This window comes from Hypanus sabinus, chromosome 12 (genome assembly GCF_030144855.1).
Source record: "Hypanus sabinus isolate sHypSab1 chromosome 12, sHypSab1.hap1, whole genome shotgun sequence".
NCBI lineage: Eukaryota > Metazoa > Chordata > Chondrichthyes > Myliobatiformes > Dasyatidae > Hypanus > Hypanus sabinus.
This window is the reverse complement of record NC_082717.1, coordinates 16,076,375-16,088,617: the sequence shown is the minus strand read 5'-3', so window position 1 is coordinate 16,088,617 and position 12,243 is coordinate 16,076,375. Positions and strand designations below refer to the sequence as shown.

The 12,243-nt window shown below is 39.1% G+C and overlaps 1 protein-coding gene across 8 annotated transcripts in view; it reads right to left on the bottom strand.

Moving 5' to 3' along the window:
• LOC132402664 (RAC-gamma serine/threonine-protein kinase) overlaps positions 1-12,243 on the bottom strand; it is a 402,615-nt gene that overhangs the window by 72,038 nt on the left and 318,334 nt on the right. For all 8 annotated transcript variants that reach the window (XM_059985594.1, XM_059985597.1, XM_059985596.1 and 5 more), the window contains one exon: positions 10,559-10,627. In XM_059985594.1, coding sequence (XP_059841577.1) covers positions 10,559-10,627 — 69 coding nt within the window. The remainder of the gene's footprint in view (positions 1-10,558; positions 10,628-12,243) is intronic.

Below are 12,243 nucleotides of genomic sequence, written 5' to 3'. Positions count from 1 at the left end.
CCAGCCACAAGTTTTCAATTGGATTGAGCTCTGGACCCTGACTTGGCCACTCCAGGACAGTAACTTTGTTGTTTTTAAGCCATTCCTGTGTAGCTTTGGCTTTATACGTTGGATCATTGTCATGCTGGAAATCATCTCTTCTCCCAAGTCACAGTTCTCTTGCAAACTGCATCAGCTTTTCCTCCAGTATTTGACTGTATTTTGCTACATTCGTTTTACCCTCTACTTTCACAAGCCTTCCAGGGCCTGCTGCAATGAAGCATCTCCACAGCATGATGTAACCACCACGTTTCACAATAGGGATGGAGTGTTTTTGATGACATGTAGAGTCTGGTTAACGCAAAACATAGCATTAAGTCTAATGCCCAAAAGCTCAATTTTGGTTTCACAAGACCAGTGAACCTTCTTCCAACTGACATGCCTTCTTGTAAAATCTAGCTGAAATTTCAGGTGAGTGTTTTCTTTTAAAAAATAGTGGCTTTCTCTTTGCCACTGTCCCATAAAGCTGCAAATGATGAAGCACTCAGGCAACAGTTGTTGTATACACAGTTTCTCCCATCTCAGCCACTGAAGCTTGAATCTCCTCCAGAATTATCAAAGGTCTCTTGGTGACCCCCCCCCCCCTCCATCACTCAGTTTTAGAGGATGGCCTACTCTATGCAGATTTACAGCTTGCCATATTCTTTCCATTTCTTGATAACTGACTTAATTAGACTCCTGGAAATTTTCCTGTAGCCATCTTCTGACTTGTGCTTTTCAATAACCTCTTCATGGAGTTGTATGGAGTGTTCTTTTGTCTTCATGGTGTAGTTTTTGACAGGATACTGACTCACCAGCAGTAGGACCTTCCGGGTACAGGTGTATTTTTACTACACTGAATTGAAACACCTTGACTGCACGCAGTGATCTCTATTTAACTAATTATGTGACTTTTGAAACAAACTGCTTGTACCAGTGATGACTTGCTGTGTCATAATAAAAGTGGTGAATATTTATGTCATCAATTATTTTGTGTTTTATATTTGTAATTAATTTAGATTAGTTTGTGGAGATCTGTTTTCACTATGACATGGAAGAGTATTTTTCTGTTAATCAGTGTAAAAAAACGCCAAGTTAAATCCACTGAGATTCAATGTCATAAAACAATAAAACATGAAAACTGCTAAGGGGGTGAATACTTTTTATAGGCACTGCATACATCAAGAAAGGATCTATAGATTAGTTATTCTTTTCCTTAAGACTGAAGATTGATCTAATTGAGATCTTTAAAATCATGTAGGCTTTTGACAGAGTGGATGCGGAGAATGCTTCCACTTGTGGGTAAGAGTACAAGCAGAGGCCATCAAGGTAAAATACACAGGGGAATTTTGAAGAAATTTCTTTATCTAAAGAGTGGCAAGAACGTAAAACTTGCTCCCACAGGGAGTAATTAAAACAAAGAGTATACACATGTATTTATGAAAAGGCTGGACAAGCATAAGAGAAAACAGAATAGAGGATTACACTGACAGACACAAATGAGAAAGAATGGGCAGAAGCCCCAGGGAAATATTATGCCAGCATGGTGGTTGGTCTGAATACACTGTTTCTGTACAATATATTCTAAGTATTATATAAAGCTCCACATCAGTGGTGCATGGTAGCTCAAGGATGGTGTAATGTTTTATTGTTCCTTTAATAAGTGAAACTAATCAATCAGAGGAAGGATAAACAGACATGACAGTCTATAGCCTAGTCATACTGGAAACTACTATAAAACTGCAAAATTCTTTGTTCTTATCTTGTCTGTATCATTCCATGCTTTGTTCATTTAGTTTTCTATTTAAAATGCCTCTTAAATGTAGTGACTGCATCAGACCCCATAAGCTTTTCAGGTAGCAAGTTCCTGATATCAACCACTGTATTTAAAAAAATCCTCTCTCAGGTTCAGAACTTAAAGAAGGGTAACTTTGAAGGTATGAGACGTGAACTAGCTAAGATAGACTGGCAAATGATACTTAAAGGGTTGACGATGGATATGCAATGGCAAGTATTTAAAGATCGCATGGATGAACTACAACAATTGTTCATCCCAGTTTGGCAAAAGAATAAACCAAGGAAGGTAGTGCACCCGTGGCTGACAAGGGAAATTAGGGATAGTATCAAGTCCAAAGAAGAAACATATAAATTAGCAAAAAAAAGCGGCACACTTGAGGACTGGGAGAAATTCAGAGACCAGCAGAGGAGGGCTTAATTAGGAAAGGGAAAAATGATTATGATTATGAGAGAAAGCTGGCAGGGAACATAAAAACTGACTGTAAAAGCTTTTATAGATATGTGAAAAGAAAATGGTCAAGACAAATGTAGGTCCCTTACAGTCAGAAACAGGTGAATTGATCACAGGGAACAAGGACATGGCAGACCAATTGAATAACTACTTTGGTTCTGTCTTCACTAAGGAGGACATAAATAATCTTCCAGAAATAGTAGGGGACCGAGGGTCTAGTGAAATGGAGGAACTGAGGGAAATACATGTTAGTAGGGAAGTGGTGTTAGGTAAATTGAAGGAATTAAAGGCAGATAAATGCCCAGGGCCAGATGGTCTGCATCCCAGAGTGCTTAAGGAAGTAGCCCAAGAAATAGTGGATGCATTAGTGATAATTTTTCAAAACTCCTTAGATTCTGGATTAGTTCCTAAGGATTGGTGGGTGGCTAATGTAACCCCACTTTTTAAAAAAGGAGGGAGAGAAAGACCAGGGAATTATAGACTGGTGAGTCTGACATCAGTGGTGGGGAAAATGCTGGAGTCGGTTATCAAAGATGTGATAACAGCACATTTGGAAAGAGGTGAAATCATCGGACAAAGTCAGCATGGATTTGTGAAATGAAAATCGTGTCTGACGAATCTTATAGAATTTTTCGAAGATGTAACTAGTAGAGTGGATAGGGGAGAGCCAGTGGATGTGGTATATTTAAATTTTCAAAAGGCTTTTGACAAGGTCCCACACAGGAGATTAGTGTGCAAACTTAAAGCACATGGTATTGGGGGTATGGTATTGATGTGGATAGAGAATTGGTTGGCAGACAGGAAGCAAAGAGTGGGAGTAAACGGGACCTTTTCAGAATGGCAGGCAGTGACTAGTGGGGTACCGCAAGGCTCAGTGCTGGGACCCCAGTTGTTTACAATATATATTAATGATTTAGACGAGGGAATTAAATGCAGCATCTCCAAGTTTGCGGAAGGCACGAAGCTGGGCAGCGGTGTTCGCTGTGAGGAGGATGCTAAGAGGATGCAGGGTGACTTGGATAGGTTAGGTGAGTGGGCAAATTCATGGCAGATGCAATTTAATGTGGATAAATGCGAAGTTACCCACTTTGGTTGCAAGAACAGGAAAACAGATTATCTGAATGGTGGCCAATAAGGAAAAGGGGAGGTGCAACGAGACCTGGGTGTCATTGTACACCAGTCATTCAAGGTGGGCATGCAGGTACAGCAGGCAGTGAAAAAGGCAAATGGTATGCTGGCATTCATAGCAAAAGGATCTGAGTACAGGAGCCGGGAGGTTCTACTACAGTTGTACAAGGCCTTGGTGAGACCGCACCTAGAGTATTGTGTGCAGTTTTGGTCCCCTAATCTGAGGAAAAATATTCTTGCCATTGAGGGAGTACAAAGAAGGCTCACCAGATTGATTCCTGGGATGGCAGGACTTTCATATGAAGAAAGACTGGATCGACTAGGCTTATACTCACTGGAATTTAGAAGATTGAGAGGGGATCTTATTGAAATGTATAAAATTCTAAAGGGATTGTACAGGCTAGATGCAGGAAGATTGTTTCCGATGTTGGAGAAGTCCAGAACGAGGGTCACAGTTTAATGATAAGGACCGAGATGAGGAAAAACTTCTTCACACAGAGAGTGGTGAATCTGTGGAATTCTCTGCCACAGGAAACAGTTGAGGCCGGTTCATTGGTTATATTTAAGAGGAAGTTAGATATGGCCCTTGTGGCTAAAGGGATCATGGAGTATGGAGAGAAAGCAGGTACAGGGTTCTGAGTTGGATCATCAGCCATGATCATACTGAATGGTGGTGAAGGCTCGAAGGGCCGAATGGCCTACTCCTGCACCTATTTTCTATGTTTCTATGTCCCCTTTGCAACTGCTATTTCTCACCCTAAACTTACAGTTTGCTCTCTTGTTTTTGATATTCCTACATATCCATGCTGCTTGTACTTTAATAAACTTCTATCAGATCACCACTCAGTCTCCTTTGCTCCAGGGAAAACAAACTTATTCTCTCCTTTTAATCAAAGTTCTCCAAACTAAGCAACAAACCCAAGACAAAGTGCAAAGATTTATGGACACAGCACAGCATATCACAGAAACCAGCCTCCCCTTTATGGACAAAAGATACTGGAAATCTTGAGCAATGTACATAAAATGCTGAAGGTTTTCACTAAGTCAGGCAGCATCAATGGAGAGGAATAAACAATTGATGTTTTGGGTTGGGACCTTTCATCAGGACTGCCTTTACATCTTTTTGCTGCCTCAGTAAAGCAGCCAGCATTACCAAAGACTTCATCCACTAAAGATATTCACCCTTCTTCTCGCTCTCATTGGGCAAAACATACAAAAGCCTGAAAGCATGTACTACCAGGTTTTAGAATGACTTCTATCAACCTGCTATCAGGTTCTCGAATAGACTTCTTATACAATAAAATGAACTCCTGACCTCACAATCTATCGTATTATAATCTTGCACTATATTATTTGTCTGTACTTCGCTTACTTCAAGTCAACTTTTATTGTCATTTCGAATATAACTGCTGGTACAGTGCATAGTAAAAATGAGACAACGTTTTTCAGGACCATGGTTTACATGACACAGTACAAAAACTAGACTGAACTAAGTAATTGAAAAAAAACAGAGAAAGCTATTCTAGACTACAGACCTACACTGGACTGCATAAAGTGCACAAAAACAGTACCGGCATTACAATAAATAATAAACAGGACAGTAGGGCAAGGTGTCAGTCCAGGCTTCGGGTATTGAGGAGTCTGATAGCTTGGGGGAAGAAACTGTTACATAGTCTAGTCATAAGAGCCTGAATGCTTCGGAGCCTTTTCCCAGACGGCAGGAGGGAGAAGAGATTGTATGACGGGTACATAGGGTCCTTCATAATGCTGTTTCCTTTGCAGACTTGGTAGAACTTGGTAGTTCTTACACTTTATTCTGTATTGGTGCTATTTTACCTGTGTAATAATTTTATATGTATGAACAGTATGCAAAACAAACTTTTCACTGTATCTTGGCACATGTGACAGTAATAAACCAATGCCAATACAACCTCTGCACTCTCTCAGGCACAATCCATCCTTCAGGTATGGCCTAACCAACACTTTGGAATGGAAAAGAAGGAGGAGGGGGCATGGGCCCCATAAAGAAGGTGGGGGGAGGGTGGAAAACCAATCAGAGGAAAGATCGAGGGGTGGGGGAGGCGAAGCAGGGAGGGGATAGGCAGGAGAGGTGAAGAAGGAATGTAAGGGGAAAGTACTATGGGTAGTAGAAGGCAGAATCATGAGAGAGGTGATAGGCAGCTAAAAGAGGAGACAGAGTGAAAGTGGGATGCAGGAAGGGAGAGGTCTCCGCCCAAAACGTTGACTGCTCATTTCAACGGATGCTGCTCGACCTGCTGAGTTCATCCAGCTTGTTTCTACATGTTGATTTAACCACAGCATCTGCAGTGTACTTCTATGTCAACACTTTGGAAAACTGCAACATAACATTCCAAATTTTATATTTGATGCCTTAGACCATAAGACATAGGAGGCCATTTGGCCTATCAAAGCGTTTCTCCATTCAATCATGTCTTTCTTTACAAACCCCATTCTTCCATCTTCTCTCCATAACCAATGATTGCCTCAATAATCAAGACCCGATCAATCTCTGCCTTAAACAGACACTATGATTTGCCACCGACTGTCATCTGTGGCAATAGATTCAATCAATTCACCATCCTTTGTCTGAAGAAATAAAGTCTCGACTTATTAAGGCCAACAGTATGTGCCTTCTTACACATCATAGCTATGATTCTCAAATTGAACTCCAAGTTCATTAACATTCTTTAGGGCTCTATCATTTACTGTATATGTCCTGCCCATATTTAATTTCCCAAAATGAATCTCCTTGTTCTTCAGGATTAAATTCCTTCTGCAAAGGTTCCACCCAATTCTCCATCTAATCTACATCTGCTGCTACAATCTTCCATGAGATTTAGGGTAGCGCAAGTTTTCATATCATTAGAAAACTTAAATAAATATATCTTCTATATTCACATCCAAGACATTATTAACTATTACCAACAACGAGTAGTGTATTTTTAGACACAAACTCATATCAATGAATCATCCTTTCTTACCAAGCTAATTTTGAATCCAGTTGGTTAGCTCACCCTGGATCCAATGGACTCTGACCCAGCCTACCATATGGACCCGGTCAAATCCTTTGCTGATGTCCACACAAAGTCCATCACCAAGCTTTCAACAATTTTACTTAACTCTTAAAAAAAATGTCAAATTAAGAAAATAACCCCTCCCCATAAAGCTATGCTGACAATTCCTGATCAGCCCCTGTCCTTCCAAATGTTCATAAATTCTATCCCTCAGATTTTCTCCAATAATTTCCTTACCACTTGTGGAAAGCTCACTGGCCTGTACTTAACAGCTGTCCTTAATAAATAAGCAACATTAATTAGCCCCCTCCCCTTCTGATAGCTCACCTGTGCTAGCAAAGACCCAAAAATTTCCATTAGATCCCCAGTTTCCCATAGCATACTGGATAAACTTAATCCAGCCTCTGAATCCATTCACCCTTGCACATTCCAAACTATTTAACACCACCCTCATAAGACCAACATTCACCAGACATCTACATACACATCGAAGGGAACCACTCCTTCCATGGATATACCCTCTTGGCCCATTATACTTACAAAATGCTATGGGATTCGTCTTAATCTTACAATGTCAAGGATATTACAATGCCCCCTTTTGCCCTCCTAATTTCTTTTCTAAATTACAGCCCACCTTCCTTCACAGGTTCATTTGATTCCCATTGCCTACACCAGTCCTATGCTTCTGTTACTTCCCCTGATCCTTTATTTTTCCAACATTTCCTTTCTTTACCAGAACATTTTGGCTCTCAACTCTCAAAGAATTGTTTGACATTGTTTTCACCTCCAAGCATCTGCTCCCAATTCACCTTTGCCAACATCTCACACTATTGAAATTTGCTTTCCCCCAGTTTTAAGTCTTCTAATTGAGGACCAGACTCATCCTTTTCATGACTACCTTTAAAATTGTCAAACCGTGACCACTGTTCCCAAAGTTTATTTACAACAATAGTTCCTCTACCTCTCCAATTTCTTTTCCTATGATAAGGTTGAGACTATTCCCATCTCTAATTGGACTATAACATACTGTCTCAATGTAAATTTAGGTGACCTTAAATTCTGCCCCATCCAATCCCCTTGCAATCCTGGGAAAGTTAAAGTCCCTACTACTCTAACTCTATTGTGCTTTGTGTCTGGTATGGTGGGGCTACTGCACGGGACTGAAAGAAGATGCAGAGGGTTGTAAATTTAGTCAGCTCCATCTTGTGTACTAGCCTGCAATGTACGCAGGACACCTTCAAAGAGCAGTGTCTCAGAAAGGAAGCGTCCATTAATAAGTAGCTCCAGCACCCAGGGCATGTCCTTTTCTCACTGTTATCATCAGGTAGGAGGTACAGAAGCCTGAAGGTACACACTCAGCGATTCAGGAAAAGCCTCTTCCCTTTTGCCATCCAATTCCTAAATGGGCATTGAACCCTTGAACACTACTTCACTTTTTATATATATTATTTTGGTTTTTTTGCACAATTTTTAATCTATTCAATATACGTATACTGCAATCGGTTTATTTATTTATTCTTCTATATTATGTATTGCATTGAACTGCTGCTGCTAAGTTAACAAATTTCACGACACATGCCAGTGATAATAAACCTAATTCTGATACTGAAATATCTATTCCCCGAACTCGGCTAATGATTCGATGATTAGAACGCAATCCCATTGCTCTTTTCTTATCCCAAAGTTCAATCGTTGAATGGCCTAATTCTGGTCCTTATCCTTATGGTTCAAGTCTCATTTAAATGCCGCTAGGATATACTACGTACTCCCACGATATTTTCTCTAAGCATGAGTGAGAGCTCCCCACCGCCTCTCTTCTCTATTCTAGCTAACTGAAAGGCAGGTGTGGTTCCAGTTTTTCAAGGAGGCAGGCAGTGAAAAACTTGGCAATTATTGAGTTGTGAGCCTAGCAGCAGGACAAGGAAAAATTCTGAGGAATAGGATAAATAATGACTTGTAAATGTAGAGACAAATCAGTAATAGCCAGCCAGCATGGCTTTGTCAAAGGTAGATTCTATCTAATTAATCTGACTGAACTTTTTTGAAAAGATATAAAATGATTTATTGCTGAGTAGTGTAGTCTGTGTGGTTACAAGGACTTCAGTAAGGTCTTACATAGGCAAATGGTCCAAAACTTTAGGCTCGATTTGTTACAGGGCTAGTAGTTATATTAGATCCAAAATCTAATATAACAGAGGAGACAGAGGGCGATGATATAGAGTTGTTTCTGTGACTGAAGGCCTATGACTAGAAATGTTCCACAGGGACCAGTTCTAAGATCTTTGCTGTAAATGATTTGGATTTGGATGTTGGAAGCATGATTAGAAAGTTTGCAGATGACATGGAGATTGATGGAGTTGTTGACGGTATGAAGGGTAGTCTTAGCCCATAGGGTAATATGGATAAATGAAACAAACAAGGAAATGACAGATGGAGTTTAATCCATATAAATGTGAAGTAAAGCATTTTGGGAGCACTTATAAGGCCAGGACATGTCTAGTACAGTCCCAGGGAATACTAAGCAACAGAAGCTCTACCAAGCACATTGTGGTGAACTATGTGCCTGTCGGGACACGCCCCTGCTGACTGCTCCTGTGGCTCCTCCCACAGGCCCCTGTATAAAGGAGACCTGCGGCCTGAAGCTCGGCCTCAGTCTCCAAGACCTTGTATGATAGACACTCACTCCTGGTTCCTTCTTCCAGTCAATAAAAGCCGATATCTCGCCTACGTCTCAGTGTGAGTTATTGATGGTGCATCACACATACAACGAAGCTCCAGTACAGCTTCTATCCCTCTCACATTGAATGATTTCCTAATACAAGATGGACTCTCAACTTACATCGTTCTGACCTTACACCTTACTGTCTACCTGCACTGCACTTTGTGTTCTGAAAAGCTCTATTCTGCACTCTTAGTTATTGTTTTATCTTGCACTGTCTCAATGCACTGCTGTAATGACAGTGATCCATATGGATGATATGCAAGACAAGTTTTTCACTGTATCTCAGTCTACGTAACAATAATGAACCAATCTACAAATCTTCATTCATCAGACCACAATTGCAATTCTGTGAACATTTCTGGTCATTACACTATAGAAATGTGTCAGCACAGGAGAATGTACAGATGAGATTTATCAGGCTGTTGCATTTCAGGTTTTTTGTCCCTACAGCGCAGAGGCTAAGATTGAACACGACTGATGTATATAAAATTATGAGGGATAACACATGGAGCTACCTGCATGAAACTTTTCCCCATAATAAAGAAAAATAAAACAGGAGGGCATTGATTTAGTGGGCATTTGAGGGGGACTGCTTTCTCAGTGTTGAGTAACTGAAATGTATAATCAGAAGTGGTAGAAGCAGATTCACTGACAGCATTGAAGAAGGCAGTAGATAAGCATTAAGTTGCCAGTCTTGCCCTTGACCACGCTCCTGTGATTGCAATTACCTCATAGTTCCTTATGCTGATCCATTTTCAGAGCACATCCCACTTTTATTATTTTTATACATAAAGCTTGGATAAACCAGCTTTTCCATATAGTTAGAAAAATTAGGTAAATTACTTTTTTTGGTAGGTAAGAAACAGAACTGAATACAAAGTATAACAAAATGATAAGAAATGTTCAACTACCACAAATAAATATTGCTTACATCATAGGAACTGAATAGATTTCAAACTATGACACAGAAAAGCAAAGTTCAACATCTGTAGTATGTAAATCATACAGACAGTGCCCTATTGAAACTACAATATAGCGGATCCTACAATACTGGGCCTTCCTGTGGCCACATGAGCCTGAAGCTGCACTTCCACACATAAGCAAGCATTCACCATATTGAATTGAGTGCGAACAATTTAAAAACTTAACAGATGTTCGTAACTCAAAGATGCTCTTTATATCTTTGTATCAAAAGTTTTACCAACAAATTGATAAGTACAAAGATAATTTTCTCTTTAATCTCAAGGTTACTAATTAATTGATTTACTCTATTATAAACTGTTACAAGCTTAAATGAGAAAAAATTGTTTTCTTAGAAAAAAATAAAAATGCAATAGTTAATGACATCATAATAAACACAAAATACCAGATAGTTCACTACAGCTCTCTCTTCAAAAAAAAACTTACCTCGCCACCATTCACATACTCCATGACAAAACATAAACGGTCTTTCGTTTGGAAAGAATACTTCAAAGACTGCAATAAAAATAACCATACATGTAGAGATAACTTTGTGTATTACTTAGCTTTTATCAATACAGCAGTGAGTTAGCCAGTATTTTACTGCTTTCACTTATTATTAATAGTTTTAATAACAAATGGCTAAATAAGAGTCATTTCAAAGCAGCTTCAGTAATGGTATGAAACATTAAAGACACCAGGTGTTTTTAATCAACCAAAAAATAAGAACAAGATTTATGGTATGTTTCTTTTAAGCTAACTTTTATTTATTCCAGTGAGATTTCATTTCTACAGAATATCTAACTGCAGCCTTCTCTTACTAGATTTTTGCATTTCAACATGTATAGATTTTCCAAAACAAAGTAAAATTATAATTTAAATATTAAAACATACATCTTTAAAATCAGAAAACATCATGTGCACAGAGCTGAAGTGCCACTTTTGATGACAATTAATTCATAGCAACTGGGGTGTGATAGGTACTTAATAACAACATTACATTAAATTTGAACCTTTTCATTTAATGACTTTTTTGAAAGGAGTGAAATCTGATCCAGTCATAAATACAAATTAAGGCTTTATTTTACATTAATAAGCAAAACTAACTGACTCCAATGAATAATGCCAGAAGAATTTAAGTATATTTTATTTACGTCTTCTTTGTAATCCTTCTTATTACATCTTCATTATGAATTACAATTGGCTGCAAGTACAAATAAGAGAATGTAGCACAAGCTCAGCCCACAATGCCTGTACAAAACATGATACCAAATTAAACAAATACCATACACATTATATATATATCCCTCCTTTCCCTGCCAGTTCATGAGCCCATCTAAATGTATAGCCTATAAAAAGTAGTCACCTCCCTTGGAAGCTTTCATGTTCTACTGTTTTACAACAATGAATCACACTGGATTTAATTTGACTTTTTAAAAAATACTGACCAACAGAAAAAAGACTCCTTTATGTCAAAGTGAAGCCCGGTCTCCACAGTGATCTATATTAATTACAAATAAAAAACTCAAAATAATTGATTGCATAAGTATTCACACCTTTCAAATCAGTATTTAGCAGATTTTTCTCCATTCTTCTTTACAGAACTGCTCAAGCTCTGTTAGATTGCATGGGGATTATGAGTGAACAACCCTTTCCAAGTCCAGCCACAAATTCTCAATTGGATTGAGGTCTGAACTCTGACTTGGACACTCCATGACATTAACTTTGTTTTTAAGCTATTCCTCTGCAGCTCTGGCTTTATGCATTGGGACACTGACTTGCAGGAAAACAACTCTTTACCCAAGATGCAGTTCTCTTACAGACTACATTAGGTTTTCCTCCAGGATTTCCCTGTATTTTGCTGCATTCATGCTACCCTCTATCTTCATAAGCCCCAGTGAAGCATCCTCACTGCATGATGCAGCCACCATCACGCTTCACGGTGGGGGCATTTATTCTGATGACCAAAAAACTTAATTTTGGTTTAATTGGACCATAGAACCTTCTTCCAACTGACTTCAGAGTCTAGCTGAGTTTGCATGTGAGTGTTTTTCAACAATGGCTTTGCCTTGCCAATCTCCCATAAAGCTGTGACTGGGGACACACTCAGCCATCAGTTATTGTATGTGCAG